General features: G+C 52.8%; 1 protein-coding gene across 1 annotated transcript in view; it reads left to right on the forward strand.

Annotated features, from left to right (window-relative positions):
• Positions 1 to 15387, forward strand: part of LOC120504345 (schwannomin-interacting protein 1-like) — a 34555-nt gene extending 19168 nt beyond the window's left edge. The window contains exons 3-5 of the mRNA XM_039713758.1: positions 12321 to 12439; positions 14466 to 14583; positions 15049 to 15387. Coding sequence (XP_039569692.1) covers positions 12321 to 12439; positions 14466 to 14583; positions 15049 to 15372 — 561 coding nt within the window. The 3' untranslated portion in view covers positions 15373 to 15387. The remainder of the gene's footprint in view (positions 1 to 12320; positions 12440 to 14465; positions 14584 to 15048) is intronic.
• Positions 15388 to 22419: the final 7032 nt, after the last annotated feature.

The raw sequence follows: 22419 nt of genomic DNA on the forward strand, positions 1-22419 counted from the left end.
CTGCTTGGGAAGGAGGGAAGGATGGGATTTCTGCTGTTCCCTGCCTGGCTGGGAGTGCCCGGGCCGTGGTGGGAGCCCAGCCTGTGACCCCATCGTCGCTCTCTGGGTGTTTGAGTGCCCCTTGCATGAGCTGTGTCCAGACCAAAAAAAGATGAAAATGACATTTGGGGTGTGTCCTCACCCTCCAGCCAAGAGCCAGACTCTGCAAATGAGGCTGTTGGGGTTGGGGTTGGGGTTGGAAAAGACCCCCGAGATCACCCAGTGCTCGCTGAGCCACGTTCCCAAGTGGTTCAGGCTCATTCCCATCCACTCATTTTTTGAACCTTTCCAGGGATGGGACTCCTCCAATGCCCTGGGCAGCCCCTTCCCGTGCTTAACCCACCCTTGGGTGCAGGAATGTTCCCTGAAGCCCATCCTGCCCTTCCCCCGTGTCCCCTGGCTTTCCCTGCCCCGAACCTCCGGGGCCGGGTGGGCGCTGGGGCCGAGCTCCGCTCCCTCCCTGCCGCCTGCGGGAGGTAAAAATAACCGGGAATGTAGGGCACAGCCTCTCCCGGCAATTCCCGCGCGGGATTTCCGAGGCAGCAGGCACAAGCAAGGTGTCTGGAGCTGCTCTTTCAGGGCCGGCTGCTCTGGGGCTCCCCGGGGCCGCGCTCCATCCCCCGCCGGGCGGGTCCCGGGGGCTCGGGGGGATCGGAGCTGCAGCCGCACCGCCGGGCCCGGGGGAGCCTCCCTGTGTCCAGAAGGGCTTTGAGGGATTTTTTCCCCCTGCTGGAGGGGAGCACGGCCCCGCCCGGAGCCCGGCGCGGAGCGGGCGGAGGCGGCCCCGGCCCGGCCCCCCCGCGCTCCCGGGGCCGCCGCTGCGCAGGCGGAGCAGCGCGGCCGCATCCATCTTCCCGGGCTGCCTCCTCCTCCTGCTGCTGCTGCTGCTGCCTTCTCCCCATCCTCCTCCTCCCCAGCCTCCTCCTCCTCCCCCGCCGGGGCCGCGGCGGCTGCGGGCGCTGCCGGCGGGGCGGCAGCGGCGGATGATGCACCGAGATGGTTCACCAGGAAAACTGCTCCTACCAGGTGAGGGGGAGCGCGGCCTGGCCCCCAGCCCCGGGCAGCTCCGCACAGCCCCGGGCCACCCCCGGCCGGAGCCAGCCCCGCTCTGTGCCGCCGCCGGGGCTGCGGCAGCGCGGGGCCGCCGCTTCGGCTTCGGACCGAGCACCGCGGGGTTCGCTCCCAGCATCCCGGGGTTCGCTCCCAGCATCCCGGGGTTCCCTCCGAGCATCCCGGGGTTCGCTCCGAGCACCCTGGGGTTCGCTCCGAACATCTCGGGGTTCGCATCGAGCACCCCGGGGCTCGCTCCGAGCACCCCGGGCTCGGCAGGCAGAGCAGCCCCTGGGCTTTTGTGCTCGCCATGCGATGTTCGGGGGCACAGCGGGGCCGGGGATGCCCGCATCCCTCTGCCTGCATCCCACTGCCTTCCTGCCGGGATCAAACCGCTCCCTGGGAGCGGGGGAGCCGCGGGATGGCAGTCCCGGAGCTGCCGCAGCGCAGGGATGTCTTTTCCAGAGCATTTCCTGCGCTTCCCACGTTTCTGGAGCGCGGGGCGGTGATTCAGAGGCTGCGGGCTGCTCCCGGCCGGGTTTGTGAGCGCGCCGCCCGGCCCTGGGGGTCCCCGCCCTTGGGGAACGTCGGGGTTCTTCCACTGGGGGATTTGGGAGCTGGGCTGCGCTTGGGGCTTCGTTTCCCTCTGGAGAGAGGAGCGGTGAGAGGATGGGTGCTGTGGGTGCACCTGCACGGGGAGCAGCTCTCTGGGGACTTCGTGGCTCAGTTAGGGGCTCGATGACACATTTAGGGGCTCCATGTCTCAATTAGGGGCTCAACAGCTCGATTAGGGGCTCGATAGCTCAATTAGGGGCTCGATGGCTCATTTAGGGGCTCGATGACACATTCAGGGGCTCGATGGCTCATTCAGGGACTCGATGGCACATTTAGGGGCTCGATGGCACATTTAGGGGCTCGATGGCTCAATTAGGGGCTCGATGGCTCAATTAGGGGCTCGATGGCTCATTTAGGGACTCGGTGACACATTTAGGGGCTCGATGGCACCGGGGATTGTTGAATGCACCAACACCTGTCCCCCTGGCACGGCGATGCTGAGGAATGCCTTTGCCTACGTGCCCTGAGGGTGTTTTGGAAAACCCCCCATTCCCAAACATCCCAGAGCCGGACCCTCAGCAAGCAGGGCCTTGCCCAGGCCAGCGCCCCTTCCTTGTTTTTCCTCCATTCCCGTGTTTCACTCCAACTTCAGGCCGTGTTTTCCAACCAAATATCTCAGATGCAAAATATCTCACCAAGGGAAAATATACGAAACAGAGAGGAGCTGAAATGATTTTTCACGGAATATTTTCAGTCTAGCAATTCTGGAAGTGAATTTCTATTTTTAACCTCTTTGGAAAGAATATCCTGGGGTTTTTTTCGGTTTTTTTTTTCCCCCAGCCTTTTGATTTCCCTGCAGCTCCGAGCCTGTTGCTCTGGACAGCCGGGATAAATGGTGCCATTGTTTGGGAGCAGCGGATGTTTTCCCAGCATACTCAGGAACGCACGGGTTAAAGGTTGGGCATTGTTTCCCGGCTGGAAGGGCTCCGGGGGGTGGGATGATGATGGTGATGATGATGATGGTGATGATGATGCCGAGCTGCGGCACGGGCCCGGCCAAAATCCCTGGGTGTTACTGCGCCACGCTGCCGCCTTCCCCTGCTCCCATCCCCTGCTCCTTTATGGATCGGTTCCTCTCCTCCAAACCCAGAAACATTAGAGGGAAACCAGCCAGAAACCACCCGAATCCTAGGGAAAAAAAATCCAGGGAAGCATCTTCTCAACTGAAGTGTGTTTCCAAACCCTCCTGGGGTGCTGCAGAGATGAAGAGCAAGCGCAGCCCCTCCCAACCCCATTAACCCACGGCCGAGCTTTAATCCCTTTGTGGACGCCAATCCCGGGATTTGGGATCACGCTGGAAGGCAGCAGCGATGGGATTTTGGGGGATGCCCGGGGGAGGGGGGGGTGGCAGTGTTTCCTCTGCTCTGCTCCTTCCCCACACCCCTTTTTTTTGGAGCTGTTAAAGGAACTGAAAATAAATCAAAGAGAGGAACAAGTCGGCTCTTGGGAAAACTTCAAAATGGGTTTGTTTTGGAGAATTCCAGCAGAAAAACTCTTGACGTGCCCAGGTCATGGCTGGGCCAGCAAATCCATGGCAGGGAGGGAGCTGGGATGGGGCAGGTGCTGAGGAAAAGGAGAATATTCCTGAAATCCCTGATTCCCCTAGGGATGAGCTGCAGTGCAGGTGGCCCTGGGCTCTCCTGGGGTTTGGATGTGGCTGTCAGGTGAATTTCTGGACTTTAGGGTGGCTCTTCCATGCTCTGGGGGTTCCAGCATCTGCCACCTTTTCCATGGATGCATCCTGGAACCAGGCTGGAGGCTGCCACTCTCTCTGCCGTGGGTTTCTCTCTTAATTATTCCTCTTTTCTTATTTATTCCAGTTTATTTCCCTATATCAAACATTTTATTTAGGGCTCCACAGTTCCTCCTGCAGTCTGACCAGGAAAAGCTTGGCTGAGTGATGTTTTGTGAGCCCCTGAGCCCACATGGAATAAAAATCCAGCGTGCAAATCCAGGCTTCAGCCCAGAAATAAAGGTTTTATTCTGCTGCGTGGTTCAGCTGGGCTTTACTGGCCCTCAGCCTCAGCCAGGCCTTGGGTTTGCTTTGTAAATCTGCATTTTCAGCAGGGCCTGACAGCTCCACGGAGCAGTGCTGGGCTCCTCAGCCTCCTCCTGGCTTAATCCATTTTTATACCATCGCTGTACAAGCGGGTGATGTGTCTACATCACGGATTTTTGAATTTCTGATTAAAAGCAGAGAATTCAGGGGTGCCCAGTGCCCGTGGCTGAGGCAGCAGCCTCCCAGTTGCCCCTGGGAACAGGATTTGGCTCCGTGTTCTGGCACCAGGCAGGGCTGAGCTATCTGCTGGCACCAGAGCTCGGGAGATGGTTCCAGGCTCCACACGTGCGAGGAAAACTAAAAAGAAAAAGAGATCTGAGGAGAAAAGAGGTTTTATTGGCTTGGAGCTCACCTCTGAGGTGGTGCAGTGCTGGAGCCTGCTGGGTTTTTCAGGGATGTGTCCAGGCGTTGGGATTGGCTGTTTTGGCTGGTTTTGGGAGGGATCTGTTGGCAAAGGGAGGTGCTGGTGCTCCTGTGCTCTGGGAAGGTGCTGGTGCCACTTTGGATCAGGCTGGAAGTGCCAGGGATGAACCAGGCAGGGCTGGATGCCCCCCACCCCTCCCAGGATCCCAGAGAACGCAGGAATTATTCCATAAAATTCACAAAATAATTGGACGCTTCATGAGGTTTGATCTCAGGAGGGGTTTGGAGGCTCCAAAATCAGCTGGCATCATCCTTTTCCTTAAAGTGAGTGGCAAAATAAAACTCCAAGGGGCAGGCCTTGGGGAAAGCCTCAAATTCCATGGAAATCCAGTGTGGAGAAGCAGGAGAGCTGCTGGCCTGGCCCCTTCCCATGGAGACCGCTCCAGGTGGCACAGCTGGGCAGGCTCCGTGGCCCTGCCCCACGTCCCACAGGGGTGACAATAAAACAGAGCCTTTGTCAGGGAGCCCTGGGGCCTCCTTCAGACAAAAATCCCAAAAAAGGCTCTGCCAAGTGCTGGAAAAGCACCAGGAGTGTGCTGAGGCTCAGGGAAGCATCACCAGAGGGAGGCCTTGGCGTCAGCTCATCCCTGAATTTGATAAACTTGCAAGAGCCTGGTGCTGGGAAGGGACTGGTGGGAGAGCTTTACTCCAATGAACCTCGCAATAAAATCGAGGGTTTGTGGCATGGAATCACAGAATGGCAGAATAATTTGGATTGGAAGGGGCCTTAAAACCCCTCCCATGGGCAGGGACAGCTCCCACTGCCCCAGGCTGCTCCAAGCCCTGTCCAGCCTGGCCCTGGGCACTGCCAGGCATCCAGGGGCAGCCCCCGCTGCTCCGGGAATCCATTCCAGGGCCTCCCCACCCTCCCAGGGAGGAATTCCTTCCCAATATCCCATCCATCCCTGCCCTCTTCCAGTTTAGAACCGTTTCCCCTGGTTCTGTCACCCCATGCTCTTGTGAAGAATCTCTCCCTGATAGTTCTGGCAACGTGACATTCCAAGACCCTGGAATTTGCCTCAATCCCCGAGTGCTCCATGCCCATGGTTTTGGCAGCTTGGGGAGCTGTCCTTGAACTCTGCTGGGAATTCCTCTCCTCCCCTGGCATCCAAGACCCTGGAATTTGCCTCAATCCCCGAGTGCTCCATGCCCATGGTTTTGGCAGCTTGGGGAGCTGTCCTTGAACTCTGCTGGGAATTCAGGGCTCCCTCTCCTCCCCTGGCATCCGGGGTGTTTGGGAGCTGCTCCCAGCAGGAAGGGGGAATTCCTGCCCCTCCGGAGCACACCCCAGCCCTGAGGGGGATTTCACTGGCTCCAGCCATGCTTTCATGCTCAGGAAAGGGGAATTCTGCTGCCTTCTTGTCCTGGAGCCACGGAGGCGTGTTCCAAGCACCCCACACTCGCTGTGCCCCATTTCCTGCCTCTCTCAGGGGTGATTTCCACCCTTCCAGCCCATCCTGGTGTTCCTGGCTCCGTGTGCTCCCATCCCCAGAACCCGACCTGCTCCAGAGTTTGCTGCTCTGAGCTTTCCCTTACTGCTGGAAAAGGGAAATCAGGCTCTTCCCCCTCCAGAGGAGAGGGATCTGCATTCCTGGGGCACGTGGAGCCCTTTTTGGGGTGTTCCAAGCAGAGGGACAATGGTGGCTGTGGGTTCAGCCCATGGGGAGGGGGCTGAACACCGAAGGGTTTGGTCCCTGTGCTGAGAGAATCCCTGAATTCATTTTTGATAGCCCAGAAATAAATAAATCAGCTTTTTCCAGCAGGGAGGTGCCCATCCCGGGGTGCTGGCACTGAGGAGGGCCCCAAATGTGTCCCCTCATGGCTCCAGGGGCTCCCAGCTCGCTGCTTGGCCGGGTTTGGGGCTTCTCCTGTGGCCTGGAACAGCTCCTGGGTGTGGGGTTTGACCCTGGAGAGTGGGATCAGCTCTGTGGGGTCAGTTTTGTGGGATCAGCTCTGTGGGATCAGCTCTGTGGGGTCAGTTTTGTGGGATCAGCTCTGTGGGATCAGCTCTGTGGGGTCAGTTTTGTGGGATCAGCTCTGTGGGATCAGCTCTGTGGGGTCAGTTTTGTGGGATCAGCTCTGTGGGATCAGCTCTGTGGGGTCAGTTTTGTGGGATCAGCTCTGTGGGATCAGCTCTGTGGGGTCAGTTTTGTGGGATCAGCTCTGTGGGATCAGCTCTGTGGGGTCAGTTTTGTGGGATCAGCTCTGTGGGATCAGCTCTGTGGGGTCAGTTTTGTGGGATCAGCTCTGTGGGATCAGCTCTGTGGGGTCAGTTTTGTGGGATCAGCTCTGTGGGATCAGCTCTGTGGGGTCAGTTTTGTGGGATCAGCTCTGTGGGATCAGCTCTGTGGGGTCAGTTTTGTGGGATCAGCTCTGTGGGATCAGCTCTGTGGGGTCAGTTTTGTGGGATCAGCTCTGTGGGATCAGCTCTGTGGGGTCAGTTTTGTGGGATCAGCTCTGTGGGATCAGTTCTGTGGGATCAGCTCAGGGAGAGTCCCTGTGCAGAGCTCTGGAGGGCAGGGCAGAGGTGAGCTGGAAGCTGGGATTGGGGATAAAACATCCTAAAAGCTGCGGCTGACAAGGCTGGAGTGTATTTATTCCTATTTCTATTTTTAGGGTTGTGTCACTTCCTCCCTTGGGGTGGCTCTGGGGTCACTTTGCAGGGGTGGGCACAGCAGGAGCGGGCTGAGCCAGGAGGGGACACGGAGACATCCCCGATGGGGGAGGACAGGGACACGCCAGCAGGTGACAAATCCCAAATCCCAGCTCAGCCCTGCTCCCGGCCACACACCCTCCCCCTGGGGCTGTGCCTGCTGTGTTTATTTGGGGTTTGTTGTGTCAGGAGCCCTCAGCCGGGAGAGGAAGTGGATTGAGCAGCAGCAGGAAAGGACACAATGAGTCAGCGGCGGAGGGAAACTGAAAATGGGGAAATATCCAGAGAACCACTTTGTTTCATCTGGGAATTACAGTTGCAAAGCACCATCGAGGGACAAGGATGGAATTAAACATTTGTTATTGCTGGTTTGGCCCTGAAAATTCGGAGTGGGTTCATGCTGGGGTGCATCACTTGGGTGTTGTTAGAGCTGGGAATTTACCTGGAATTTGCATTTGGGCTGGAATGATATCAGCATGGCTTGGATATCTCATTAAACATCACAGGGCAATTAAAATTATCTATAATTGTGCTGCACTAAAAATCAGAATTTTTCTTGCTGCTGCGCCAGGTTTTGGGGAGCAGCTGGGGCATAATTCCATTTTCCTGTGGATTCCTTTTGGGAATTCCTGTCCTGAGCATGAGCTCTGCTCTCCCTGCAGCTGATCCAGACAAACCCTTCCAGCAGGACGGGATCTCAGCAGGGACAGAGGGGATTTGTGTGCCAGGGGGTCGGGGGTGCCCTCGGGATCTCCAGGCAGGAATGCTGGAGGCAGGAGCTGGAAGCTCCAGGTTTGTGTTGTGTGAGCCCCCCAGGAGCCAGGGATGGAATTTTGGGGGATCCCCAGGCTCTCCACAGGATGGGGGGCAGGGTTAGGCCGGGTGCCTCTGTTGCTTAATTCCAAGAAATTTAGGAATTGTTGTGCCTGGAAAAGCCGAATTAGCCAGGGAACAGCTCCGTGGGGTCCTTGCCGGTGGGTTTTGCGTGGAGTAAAAATTCCAGCTGCTGGTTCCCATCTGTGGGATGTGGATCCTGGGAATTCCCTGGGATAACTTCCCCGGGAAGGCAGGAGGAAGCCCCTCGCTCCGGGCCAGGCTGGCACTTTGACATCAGACACCGGCATTTTTCCTGCCCTTGCGGAGCCGCTGGAGCTCGGGGTTATTTTTATCCGCCGCGGGCAGTGCCTGCAGAAGGACGCGGATTCCCAGCTCCTCTCGCTGGCGCTCCCTGCCTTTATTTGGGAAGAGCCAGGTGCTGCGGGGCAGGAGGGAGCGGGAGGTGCGGGAGCGCATCCCGCGGGGCCGGGCGCGGTGCGATGCGCCGGGAGCGGCGGCGATGAGCCGGGAGCGGCGCGATGGCATGGGTGACATCATCAGGAAAGCGGCCCCGCCGCCCGCCGAGGCCAGCTATAAAAAGGTAAAGGGACAAAAAGAAGGGGACAGAAAGGAGCCTTTGTGCGCGCCACCGGGCGGGAATGCTGCGGGAATGCTGCGGGAATGCTGCGGGAATGCTGCGGGAATGCTGCCCGGACCCCGCCAGGCCGGTGGGATTGGGGGGCTGGAGCAGGGAGGATCCACGGTTTGCACAGGGCAAACCTCCCTCCTTCCTTCTCTCCGTATCTGCTGCTGATAAAACAGCAGGGGAAGCTTCCAAAGGCCTTCTCCTACCTGGGAACCCCCGGGGTTTTAAGGCATTTTGTGACGTGGCTCAAAAAGTTTTGACTTGGGTTTGCGTTTACCCCGGGAAGAAAAAAGGAGATAAAACCATTTAAAAACATTTTCTGTGCCCCTAGGTTGTTTGTAAAGCCCAGAATAGCCCTTGTGCAGTGCAGAGATAAAACGAGGCGCTGCCTGTGGCTCTGGGACTTTAAATATAGTCCTGGTCCGGGCTGGGAATGACAGAGCCTGGCAAAAATAGCCCTGGTGGCCTGGCCGAGTGTCCCAGTGCTCCTGCTGGGTGTACCAGTGCTCCTGCCGGTGTCCCAGTGCTCCTGAAGTGTCCCAGTGCTCCTGCTGGTGTCCCAGTGCTCCTGAAGTGTCCCAGTGCTCCTGCTGGTGTCCCAGTGCTCCTGAAGTGTCCCAGTGCTCCTGCTGGTGTCCCAGTGCTCCTGAAGTGTCCCAGTGCTCCTGCTGGTGTCCCAGTGCTCCTGAAGTGTCCCAGTGCTCCTGCTGGTGTCCCAGTGCTCCTGAAGTGTCCCAGTGCTCCTGAAGGGTTTGGAGCTGGAGGATGGGTGTGAAGGGATTCCCCCCTCTGCTCCCCTGTCCTGCAGGGCTGGCAGTGGGCAGGGCAGGGTGGGGATGGGATCCTGCCAGGGCAGGATGTGGAGCTGCTGGAGAGAGGCCAGAACGGAGCTGCTGCAGGGCTTGTCCCCTCTGGAGCCAGGCTGGGAGAGCTGGGAATGTTCCCCTGGAGAGGAGAATGTTCACCTCTCCAGGGAGAGCTCAGAGCCCTGCCGGGGCCTGAAGGGGCTCCAGGAGAGCTGCAGAGGGACTGGGGACAAGGATGGAGGGACAGGACACAGGGAATGGCTCCACTGCCAGAGGGCAGGGATGGATGGGAGATTGGGAATTGGGAATTCCTGGCTGGGCTGGGATTGCCAGAGCAGCTGGGGCTGCCCCTGGATCCCTGGCAGTGCCCAAGGCCAGGCTGGATGGGCTTGGAGCACCTGGGGCAGTGGGAGGTGTCCCTGGGACAGTGGCAGTGTCCCTGCCATGGATGGGGTGAGCTCTGAGGTCCCTTCCACCCCAAACCAGGATTCCAGGACTGTGGGACACGTGCCCTTTCCCTGGAGCAGCCCCAGCCAGGCTGAGCTGTGTTCCCAGTCCAGGCTCCAGCACAGGCTTTGCTGCCCTTCCGAAGGGAAGGTCGAGGGGAAGAAGGAAAACATCCGCCCCAGATTGTTCTGTTTTCCCCTTAAAAATCAAAAGCAGCTTTTTGTTTAAAATCATTGTGAGAACCGAATTGTGCTCAGCTCTGCACAGAGCACAAATACTTTTATTTTTTGGGTCAGTGCCAAAATACACATTTAGGTACCACGGGGTTATGTTTTCCTTGGAGTTACCTTTGCATTTTGAGGATTTGACCCATTATTCCTTCTATACCAAGTCAGAATATTTCATTGTCAAAACCCACCTTGCTGTTTCCCTTCTCCATTTATGTTTTTTCATACCCATCTCTGGATTTTGAGTGCAGCTGTCAGGTAATTCATCCAAAGCCTAAAGTCCAGTTCCCTCAGGTATATTTTATTCCTTACTAACTGCTCCCCATTTTATAATAACAAACAGGACTCTGGATTTCTTTATGGTCGTTAGCCTGCCTTGGAAAATGGGATATTCCCAGCTCAGTCCTGGGAGCAGAGTTACTGAGAATCCTCATTAATGACCTGGTGGAGAAAACAAACTGCATGTTGATTAAATGTACAGCTGTCAGCCTGGGAGCGGTGGGAAAGAGCAAAATTAAAACAGATCTGGAGAGACAGAAAGGAGGAGAAACGTCCAATCCTGCCTGGATTTTAGTGGGAAAGGAGCAGCTTTGGGAGCCCACGGAGGAGGTGGGGATGCTCTGGGGGCTGGATTTCAGCTGGAGCACAAGGAAAATCAAATTTAGATGGGAAGATGTGGGAGAGGATCCTCTGAGCTGGGAAAGGGGAAATTTCCAGGGCTGGGTGGAATATTGGTGCAGTGGCACAGGGAAGGGCACCCTGAGATGGGCAGCACGAGGAGCTGGCACCAACCTCCCTCCTTCTGCTTCCAGTGCATTAAAAAATTATTTTCACTCATTTCTCCTTATTTTTTTCCCCTGTGCTGCCCTCCCCAGCAGGGCAGGCTATTTTTAATCCTAAATCTGTCTCCATGTGATTGAGGTATTGATTATTGAAACCTAAAAACACAATGGTCTGGGTAAAACTTCAGAAACCTGGAGCTCAGCCCAAAAACTCAGTGCCACTCGGTGTCGTGGGGTTTATTTTTATTATTTTAAGGATTTGAAATAAAAGGAGTTAGGTTATAAATGAATTATTTTGGTAAGGGATTGACAATTTAATGGGCAGGGTAATAATGTGTATAATCAGCACTGGAGCTGGAATTAAATCATTTGTTATTTTAGGTGAATAATTTGCATTTTGTCACACTTCCTTGTACAAAAAGTGCTTTATTTTTCCTGAGGTGGGATATGGGAAGCACAATTCCTTGAATTAACCCCAGGAAGCAGCCCAGCCTTGCCTGCTCTATTTCTTTTTGTTGTGTTTTCTGGATTGGGTATTAAGTGTTATTTTGTAATTAAATGTTTGAGGCTTTCCAAGTGTTCCTTCCATGAATAACTTCCTGAATTTGTTGTCAGTGTTGGCACGTGACGCGTTAGTGACAGACACCGGGGGAGATTTTGAATCTGGAGCTGAGATTTGCATTGATTGCACAGTTATTGATCAGGGATTAATTGCAAATCATTTTGTTGATTGCTATTTTAAAACTCCTATATTTATATTTATATTTATATTTATATTTATATTTATATTTATATTTATATTGTTGTGTTTATATTGTTGTGTTTATATTTTTATATAAAAATACATTTTTAAACCCAGGGATAATTTGATGACAGTGGTTCAAAATCCACCCCTGAGCACGCTGTCAGGAGAGGGATTTTTGTGAGGTTGGAAGCTGCTCAGGGAAGAGGAAGATGCTGATGGAGGTGGCTGTGTGTGGATATAGGTACAGATATTGGGGAGTGTACCAGGAAATATCTATCAGTGAGTTTGGGGTGCAGTCAGATGCCCTTTAAGGTCCTTTCCAACCCAGACCAGGCTGGTTCCATGTGGACAGAGATGGCACTGGGCGTTCCCAGTGGGATGTGCTCTGTGGCTGACCCAGGTGTGGAATGCTTGGGAGATGCTGGATGTGCTGAGCTTGGTGGTGGGGCTGGTGGGACACGTCCCCTTCCTGTGCCCTGGCCAGAGCTCATCCCTCCCTGTCCCCTCCCAGATCTCCGTCCTTCCATGTGTCCCTCCCAGAGCTTCATCCCTTCCTGTCCCCTCCCAGAGCTTCATCCCTTCCTGTCCCTTCCCAGAGCTTCATCTTTCCATTTGTCCCTCCCAGAGCTTCATCTTTCCATTTGTCCCTCCCAGAGCTTCATCCTTCCCTGTCCCCTCCCAGAGCTTCATCTTTCCATGTGCCCCTCCCAGAGTTTCATCTTTCCATGTGCCCCTCCCAGAGTTTCATCCCTCCCTCTCCCGTCCCAGATCTTCATGCTTCCATGTGTCCTTCCCAGAGCTCATCCTTTCCTGTCCCTTCCCAGAGCTTCATCCCTGCATGTCCCTTCTCAAAGCTTCATCCTTCCATGTGTCCCTCCCAGGGCTGATCCCCCCCTGTCCCTTCCCAGACCTTCATCCCCTGTGTCCCTCCCCAGCTCCTGATCCCCATGTCCCTGCCCAGCTGCTGATCCCGGTGTCCCTCCCCAGAGGCTGACCCCTGTCCTCCCTGCAGGCCCAGAAGAATGAGCGCGAGTCCATCAGGCAGAAGTTGGCCCTGGGCAGTTTCTTCGACGATGGCCCCGGGCTCTACACCAGCTGCAGCAAGAGCGGCAAGCCCAGCCTGTCCTCCCGGTAAGGCAGAGCCCAGATCCCCAGGGCAGCCTGGGAAGGGGGACATCTCTGCAGTGGGGACCACCCCTCACACTGCCCTTCAACCAAATCCCTGAATTTTCCGTGCTTAGAACACCCAGATGTGTTGTGTGAAAGTTGTGTGAACTCTTGTAAATGAGGGGGGAAATTCTCATTTAGCAGGGGGTGGAAAGGTATTTGGATGTTGAGGGGATAAAGGGAATGAGGTGAAGTTTTCTGAGTTAGGTTTCCTTCGGGTTTTTATTTAGGATTTGGAGCAGGGTGCCCAGAGCAGCTGGGGCTGCCCCTGGATCCCTGGCAGTGCCCAAGGCCAGGCTGGACACTGGGGCTGGAGCACCTGGGGCAGTGGGAGGTGTCCCTGCCAGGGCAGGGCTGGGGCTGGATGGGATTTAAGGTTCCTTCCAACCCAAACCATTTGGGAATTCTAATTTCCAAACCATTCCATTTGGGAATTCCAGCCTCCATGATTCTGGAATTGTGATTAATGATTGGAAAAGTGATTAATGCTCGGGAAGCACCAGAGGATGGACAAAATAAGCTTTAATGTGGCTTCCTGCCTCCCCTCCACATCCACGAGCTCTGCTCCGGACATGGCTCCATCCCTGGAGCTGCACATGGATTCCTCCCTTGGATTTTTAAAGCTTTTGCATCAAATGCACTCCAGAAAGTCCTTTTTGTGTTCAGCTGGAGCCCACAGCACTGGGGAAGCATCAAACACCTCCCATACTGGGAGTGAAGCTCGACCTGTTGCCATGGAATGGGAGAAGAAAGGAGGCTTAGGGAGGCAGAAACCCAGGAGGAATCCTGCTGTTCCAGGGGAGAGGTGCAGTTGTGCAATTAAATTGAGCTGTGGATCATTTGAAAGGGAAAACAGCTTTGCTGTGTGTAGTTACAGCTGAACCAGGAGCTGCTGTCTGGTAATTAGAGCAGGGCTCTAATTAATGCAGCTCATCAGGGTTTGGCAGCTGTGCCCCCAGAAATTGCCAGCTGTGCCTGAAGGATTTGGTGCTTGTTAATATTTATAATCCAGGAAAAGTCTTCCCTGTTCCAGGACCTGCAGGAACATTTGCAGGACGTTATTCCCATGTTTTTGTAGGGAATTGCAGGGTAGGATCATGGAATGCTGGGGTTGGAAGGGACCTTAAAGCTCATCCAATTCCCTGTCCATGGGCAGGGACACTGTCACTATCCCAAACCCTGTCCAACCTGCCTGGAACAATTCCAGGGATCCAGGGGCAGCCACAGCTTCCTTGCCAGGATCTCACCACCTTCACTTGTTCATTAACAAACAATTATTAATCCTGTTTATTTTGTGGTAATGGTAACAATAAACCCCACAGAAATAAAAGGGAAATAGGAGTTTTCTGTTCCTGAGGAGCAATACAAGCTCCCAGCACTCTGGGAATGAGGAATAGCAGGATTTGGGGAGTTCTGCATCTCCAGTGGGTGGGGATGGATTGGGATCTCTCACCTGGGCTTTTCCCTCCTCTCAGCCTGCAGGATTCCCTGATCCTGCATCCAGAGAAAATCATTCCTGGGGAGGGGAATGTGGGTGGGGTTAATCAATCCCAATGGAGCAGGGAGGGTCTGGAAAACACCAGAATAAACTCGTGTTACAGGACTGTCTTGGAAACAAACAGTAAATAAATAATTTACACCATTGACAAAATATTTTATAATATGCATTATTATATATGCTATTTTTATCTTTATACATTTCTCTGTAATTTTTCATTCTTTATTTGTAAATAATTTTTGTGGGTTTTTCATAGTAACACATTCCATATATTTTATTGCATTTTATAGATTTTATTTAATCGGAATCATCAAAAATAATAATGACATTCTGAAATAAATATCATAAAAAATAATGAAAAGTCCCTGCAGTGTGGGGTAATTCTGCAGTTTATCAGTAGATGGTGGTAGAAGCCCTGTGACACTGAGCTCCCCGCTGAGCTGGTGGCACTCCCAGGGGACAGCAGTGTCACCTGTGCCTGTGCTCCCCCAGGCTACAGAGCGGGATGAACCTGCAGATCTGCTTTGTCAACGACAGCGGCAGCGACAAGGACAGCGACGGCGATGACAGCAAGACAGAGACCAGCCTGGACACGCCCTTGTCACCCATGGTGGGTCTGGCACCTCAGCCTGCAGCAGGACAGCCACGGGGATCCCTGAGAGGCTGATCCTGTTCAAACAGAGCCCCAGACCCCAGCATTTCCAGCCCTCAGTAAATGTGAGATGCTGAGGGACAGATAATAAACCTCCCCTGCTGCTGTAGAGTTGATGCCTTCATGTGAACCCTTTTCCTTTCCTTTCCTTTCCTTTCCTTATCCAGCAATCCTTCTTGGGTGTAACACCACAGCCCCAAGTGTTTCCCTCCAGTTTAACCTTTCAGCACTTTCTGATCTGCTGGGCTCCTCTTTTCCCTGTAAAGCCAAGGAGGCCTAGCTGGGAATCACACTGATTTTTAAAGATAATCTCGTGGATAAAGATAAAAAATAAACCCATGCCTTTCACAGTTTCTGTAGGAAAAAAAAAAAAAAAACCACAAAAATAGGTCAAACTTTGCTGTGGCTTCTTTGCTCCCCCAGAGCAAGCAGAGCTCGTCCTACTCGGACAGAGACACGACGGAGGAGGAGTCGGAGTCCCTGGACGACATGGATTTCCTCAGCAGGCAGAAGAAGCTCCAGGCTGAAGCCAAGATGGCCTTGGCTATGGCAAAGCCCATGGCCAAGATGCAGGTGGAGGTGGAGAAGCAGAACAGGAAGAAGTCGCCGGTAGCAGATCTCGTAAGTGGGGCCGGGGCGAGCCCAGCCCGGGACATCCACACTCCGGTGGCTCTGGGTCACAGGGGTGGTGCAGGGGGACAGGAGGGTGGAGAAGGGGTTGGAAGGAGAAATGGGAGCAGGGAATGAGGTGCTGGAGGTTGGTGCTGCCTTGAGGCTGCTCATGCTCTGAGCTGGAGCCTGTTCATCCCATTTGGAGTGCTCCTGCCCCAGCCCAGGGCTGTCACCACCACCCTCACCCTCCTCCCTGCAGCTCCTGGCACTTCCAGAAATGGCAGTTTTGGGGGTGCTGGGGGCACTGGCAGTGCCATGTGCTATCTGGGGGGTTTTGAGGGTACCCCCTCTGTCATTTGGGGGTCAAAGTTCTGCCCATCCCTGTGGGAAGGGAGGGAAAAACCCCAGGAGCCCCAAACCAAACCCAGATCCAGAAAAACCTGGTCTTTTTCCATGTGAAAACTCAACTCCCAGCTGGGTGCTGGAGCAGGGGGTTGGGTTTTCCAGCTTTTCCTTGGAGAGCAGGGAATAACAGCCCCCTCCTGCCCCCAGGCACGCCGAGAGCCAGCAGAAGCACCTGGCAGAGAAGATGCCAGCCAAGTGAATCCCTCCTCCTGCCTCTGTCCTGTCCAGGGAGTTCCAGTGTTGCTCATTGACCATGTCCCAAGCTTCTGTCTGGTGATTGGCCTCTGCTTCTTAATTTATTTTAATTTTTTTACTCGTGCCACTAAATATCAGGCATTTTAATAATAATAATATTATTATTATTATTACAGAAACAAAGAGAATTGTACAGTACTTATAACATTATAAATCATGGGCGAGAAGAGAGGGTAGTTTAACTTTATTTTTGGTTGTTTAGAGATTTTTTGGGTTGGATGATATTTTACCATTGACTACTTTTTTATTCCTCACTGTAGTTTTGAAATAAAGAACCTGTTCTTGACGGTGCTATACAAGTCAACAAAAAGTCCATGCCTGCCTCGTAGTGACGTCGTAGCTTTCAGTAATCTGTACATTTTACTCAGTTCTCAACATTTTGGGGAATGTTGACTACCTGACATTCATTTTTAGGTGTGCTATTAACACTCGGTGGGTGCAGAGAGTTGGAAGTTTTCTGTATAAAGCTGTAAAATAAAAATTACCACCATTGTTTCCTATGACACGTCTGTTTGTTGCCAAGGGGGTGGATTTGCTGGTGGATCTTCCAGCTAAATGTGTAAAAAACCTTTTTTTTTGCCTTGCTGATCACACGGAACTGAGAGGAGAGAGGGGTTTTGTAGAGTTATTTATTTATAAGTTCCTAATTCTGCTTCACGTGGATTCTTCTGTAGCACTGAGCCCTGAATTTGTGATGGTTGGAAGCAGCAGACACACACCCCAGGTGGGCTTTTTATATTTCATTGTCTGGGCTGAACATTTTAATGACATTTCAGAAATAAAAAGAATAATCTATGTTAAAAAATGGGCAGCTAATTAAACTGATTAAATATGGAAATCCTCACTCTGCCTGCAGGGGAGGCTGACTGTAGGAGAGGGGACACTGGGACAAAATAAATTTGTCTCCATCCCTCTTTTATTGGATTTAAAGCTGGAAGAACCCAGCCAACCCTTCCTAAGTCCCAGCCTGGTGCTCCCAGCAGCTTTTTACCTTTTAATTCTCATTTCCTTGGGGGCAAATCCATCCCAGCCAAGGCTCTGCCTGATGACTTATTCAGGGTGTTTGCAAAAGGCCTCAGCTGCATTAAAATTTCATCCCCTGCCAGGAATGGCTTTTATTAAAGCACTTTTTTCTTTTAGAAAATGACTTTTTTCCCCCTTTTTTTTTTTGCAGAAAGGGCAAGGTTGGAAGAAGCCCTCAGAGGGGTTTGGGGGCTGGGATGGGCGTTGGTTTAATTTAGGGAGCAGGGATGGATTAATTTCATAAGGATTTAGCAACTGGAAGGATTAGGAGCTCTCCCCTGCAGCCCAGGAAAAAGTCAACCCTTTTCTTCCTTATTTTTAAATGCATGCAGAAAATAGAGAGAAATATTGGGGTGCTGCTTTCCCTGCTGCACTTAAAACATGAAAAAACCCAAATACACAAAGTTTGCTCTCAGCTTTAAGGGAAAAAATTCCAAAATAAAGCAAGGAAGCCCCAGGGTGCTCCTGGGGAATCCCACAGCTCCCCTGGCACCCTCCAGGGATGGGGCAGCCTGGAAAGGCTGGAATCCCATCCCCTGCTAAGTGCCTTTGGCTGGCTGGAGAGAATTTGTTATCCCACTCACCCACCGCTGGTGTTCCTCTCCTGTCCTGGGGGAATTGGGTTTTTCCAGGAGAAAATCCTGCTCTGGCTCTCCTTGGCTCCGAGGGGTGCTGTGGGTGCTGGCAATGCTGGAATTGATGGATTAAAGGATATTTCTGAAACACAAGGAGCTGGCGTGGTTTTTGGTTTTGTGTTTTGCTCCTGGTTGTTGGTCCCACTTGGAGCCTCCTGCAGGTGGATTTTTGATTCCCAAAAAGCATAAACCCTCTCCCACAGGATGCCAGGCTGGAAATTGTTTCCCAGCTGGTCTCAATCCACAACATCCCTTAATATTTTTAAGTCCCACTCTGAACCCACCTGTGCCTGGAGAGCCTGAAGTGCTGCTTTAAATAAAGAACAAGCCCCAAATGCTCCTCCTGCCTGAGGCAAGGTCCTGCTGATGGGAATTCCTCCACCCCTGGGAACTGGGATGAGCTTTATGAGGCAGCTGCTTCCTGGCAGGGAAGCCCTGTGGTTTGGGTCCCCCTTTTTGGGATTTTCTGCCCTTTTTTAGGCTCCTCCTCTCCTGCTGCTCCTGGGTGTGCTGAGCAGCCTCTGCCCGGACACAGAGGCACCGCCATGGGCTGGGAGCATGGAAAAGAGGGGAAGCTGTGGCTGTCCCACCCCTGGGAGTGCCCAAGGCCAGGCTGGACAGGGCTTGGGACAGAGGAAGGTGTCCCTGCCATGGGCAGGATGGAATGAGATGATTTTAATGTCCCTCCCAACCCAAACCATTCCATAATCCCCTCAAAATGACAGACTCTGACCCCCAGGAGAACACTGCACTGACCTGAGGCTGAGGAGAAGGATCCCAAAATGGAATGATAACACTAGAATTACAAGTGTGTAGTTAATTAAAAGTGTGTAATGTCACAAAGTAGAAAGCTTCAAGTTTAAAGTTTTAGAATATAATAATCTATATAAAACAAAATAAAAGTTTTAAACCAGAAACCAGTCCTTCTTCTTCACCTTCTTCTCCCTTCTTCTTCATAAGTTTGAGTAGTATTTTGTAATTAAACAGAAAAATCTGCATTGCGGACTTTAAATGATTAGTTATTAAGTTAAAAATAAAACCAATTTAAGTATCATTTCTTAATTAGATAGTTTAACCTTAGAAAACCTTACAACAAAAGGTTGTTAACCATTTTGTACCTTGTTGGTGAAGAGCTACAGAACTCACTACCTGTAAGACTGAAACATAAATGAAAATAATGAACACCTGAGGCTAAACACAATCTCAAGTACCTTCAATCCCAATAATAACTATAGAAAAAAATTTAAAAGATAGAAAATTTTAAAGACAGAAAAAATGTTTGATTGAAAATTAAGATTGAAAATTCTTTTCAATCTTAAAGATAGGAAAAAACTGGAATGAGGGGAGGGGACTCAGCCCTGTGTGCATGGCCAGGGACAGTCTGGGACCAGGGCTGGGCAGCCCTTTCTGGGCTGCTCCCAGCAGCTCAGCCCACCTGGAATGGTTTGGGATTCCCACAAAGCCCCACAGCTGGATGGGAGGCACCTCTGGATAGGGCGAAAAGGGATTTCCCCTCCAGGCTGGGGTTTCTTTGTGTGGCATGTTTGTGTTTGGTGTGTTTCTGGTTTATTTCTGCTCGCAGCCAGCTCCAGCTGGGGAAATGCCCTGAGCTCTGCAGCTCCCCGTGCCCAGCTCATGAGGTTTGAGTGAAACCCTTTCGTTTTCTGCAGCATTTGCATCAAATGCAGGGTTTATTTTTACCACAGAAGCCACAGGGCAGGAGGGATCTCCCGGGCTCTGCCAGTCCTGCACGGGCAGCAGCTGCCCCTGGGAGGAGGGGGAGCCCTGGATGTCACCCACGTCCTGGCACGGGATAAACCAGGGTATTCCTGTGGGGCCACGTCACCCAGAGCAGAGCTGGGTGCCCTCCCCAGCCCCAGGAACCATCCCAAAATCAGGAATCATCCCCAAATCAGGAATGGTTTGGGTTGGAAGGGAAATGTCACCTCGTTCCCATGGCAGGGACACCTCCCCCTGTCCCAGGTGCTCCAGCCCCAGTGTCCAGCCTGGCCTTGGGCACTGCCAGGGATCCAGGGGCAGCCACAGCTGCTCTGAATTCCACGCCAGCCCCTCCTCACCCTCCCAGGGAAGGATTTCCTCCCAAATTCCCAGCTGGCAGAGGGAATCCATTCCCCCTGTGGCTTTCCTGTTCTCCTTGTTTTAGAGGGAAGGACTAAAGGTCCCTTCCCCAGCTTCCCCACAGAACTCTGGCAGCTCTAACCTGCTTTAGCTCAGCTCCTCCCGTCCCTAATTGCACTGATTCCCTTTTTCTCCTCACCACGGCACGGCAAAACCACAACCTTTGGCCCTGCAGGGTGAATTCCTGCCAGGAGAGTGCCCAGCATGCAGGAGGAGCAGTGAAATTCCCGGGCACAGCATTCCCGGGGGTCACTCCTGCCAAGCCCACGGCCCTGGGACAGGATCCCAGGGAATTCTGTGCCCGTGGGTCACCCCAGAGCTCCCAGGTGGCCCCAGGCTCTGAGCTCTGCATCTCCTGGGCTTCCTCAGCCGCTGGCCTGGCACAGCTTGGAGGATTCCATCATTAATGGCACTTGGGAAATGAGGGTACATCAAGGAAATGCTGAAAAAAATCTCCCTGACCAGCTCCTGCTCATCCAAGATCGGATTTCTTTCTTTTCTCCACCTGCAAAGCCAGCGTGAGGTGAAAGGGCAAATGTGACCTCAGCAAGGACAAAATTCCTGCTTTCCCCCATCCCTGCTTTCCTGCTGCAGCACCCCCGGCCAGGAGGTGACAAGGGGGGGGATGAGGAGCAGAAAAAGCACCCAGAGCTGAGAAATTCTGTCAAGGGTGAAAACTGAAAGTGAGAGAGAAAGAGCTCCCCGAAAGTGCCACGAAACCACGGGCACAGCTGGCATCCCTCCTTGCTCACCCACAGGCCCCGGGAGCATGAGCTCACAGGATTCCCAAATTTCCAGGGGCATGCAGCTCTCCCTGCTGGTGCTTTCTGGAGGTTTTTATTCCTTTTAATTCTGTGGAAATTTAAAACAAACCCCACAGGGCTGATGGACCCACAGGGAGCCATAAAATCCTGGAATGGGTTGGTTGGGAAAGGACCTTAAATCCCAGTTCCATGGGCAGGGAATGGGAATAATCCTGAATCTGTGGGCACGGCTGTGGTGTTCCTCCGTGTTTATTCCATAGAATCATTAAATCATGGAATGGTTTGGGGTTTTGGGGTGGAATGGACCTCAAAAATCAGCCAGTTCCACCTTCCCCTATCCCAGGGTGCTCCAAGCCCTGTCCAGCCTGGCCTTGGACACTTCCAGGGACAGGGAATCCTCAATTTCTCTGGGAATCCAAAATCGGGGGCCTCCCCTCCCTGATCTCTGCTCCTCCCAAAGAATCCTCAATTTCTCTGGGAATCCAAAATCTCTCCGGGCTGGGGCCTCCCCTCCCCGATCTCTGCTCCTCCCAGCTCAGTGGGAGAAATTCCCTGCCCCAAATGCACCCTGGGGGCTTTTTAGGGAATCCCAGCCCTGACCCAGGGGTGGCTTCACCCCTTTCCCAGGATGAATCCCTTCCCCTGGGGAGGGGATTGGAGCTTTGGAGCCTGCAAAGAGCAACCTCTGAATTTGGGAATCCCAAGTTGGGGGCTCCCAGAGCTGCCAGGAATCCAGGAGCCAGGAACCAGCAGGGATCGTGGGGAAATCTCAGGAATTCTGGTGGCAACTGGAAAAAAAAAAAAGAGCCAAGAGATGCAGGAGACTGAGCCAGGATTTTAGAGGTCCCAGCACCCCAAGAAAGCTCCAGAAACAACATTTAACCAGCCCCTGATGAAATACCAGCAAGAGCAGAGGTTTGGGATTAGGAATTTCAGGGAATTCCATGAGGAATCAGAACCAACAGCCACAAAAACACCAGGAAAGTTTCTCCTGAGCCTTTTTTCTCCTATTTTATGGAGCCATCAGTTCCCAACCCAAATCAGAAACAGCTTCTGTCAGTGAGGCTCTTCTGGTGATAAATCTGACATTGGATCTTCCCAAAAAATGATCCAGAGGCAAATAAATGATTCAATATTCCACAAGTTCTGTGAGTGGCAAATAGGATCAGACCCCTTTTATTTATTGCATCCAGAAATCCCATTCCATGAGATATTTTCCCATTTTTAATGGAGCAGTGACCTCTGTCTCCAGCTGCCTGTCAGCCTGGGTGGGATGAATCACCCTGCAGCTTTAATTGCTATTTCTCTGTAATTCTTGCTTAATCAGAGCTATAAAATTATTGCCATTTCCAGTGCCAGGCAATAGGGCTGCCCTACAAACAACCAAACCCTTCCCACTGAGGATGGCACGAGCGACTCCAGGACATTCCCAAAGGGTTTGGAGCCTGCTCCTGAGGAAAATCCATCTAATTTGAAATTCCAGGAGAAACAGCCCCCCACAGCTGGCAGGAAACATCCCTACACCTCATTTCCCTCAAAGCAAGGGTGATGCCCACCACTCTTACCTGGAAACCTTTGGTGCCTTGGCCAAAACGAAGCCAAAAACTCAATTTCTGTTCATTGGAGGGAGAGAAGGCGAGACTGAAAGGAGAGGCAGGACATTTCCAGGAACCTCCGGCTTTTTCAGCAGAGCGAGGCTGGAGCTGATCCCATTTCTCATCTCTCAACTCCCCAGGCCTCAAAACCAAACTGAGCCCAGGGGCTTTGGGGCTTTTCTCACTGGGTTTCTTTCTGATCTGTGCTTTCCCTTTCTGCCTCAAGCAGGATTTTTGGGTATTGATCTGGGTGAGGGCAGAGCCCGGAGCAGGGATTCCCCGAATTTTGACTGCATTAGATCAAATCTAAATTTACAGAGACCCAGAACAGTCCTTGCTTTTCTCTGGAGGATAATTCCAACAAAA

The sequence above is a fragment of the Passer montanus genome, unplaced genomic scaffold, assembly GCF_014805655.1.
Source record: "Passer montanus isolate IOZ18808 unplaced genomic scaffold, ASM1480565v1 scaffold29, whole genome shotgun sequence".
Lineage (NCBI taxonomy): Eukaryota > Metazoa > Chordata > Aves > Passeriformes > Passeridae > Passer > Passer montanus.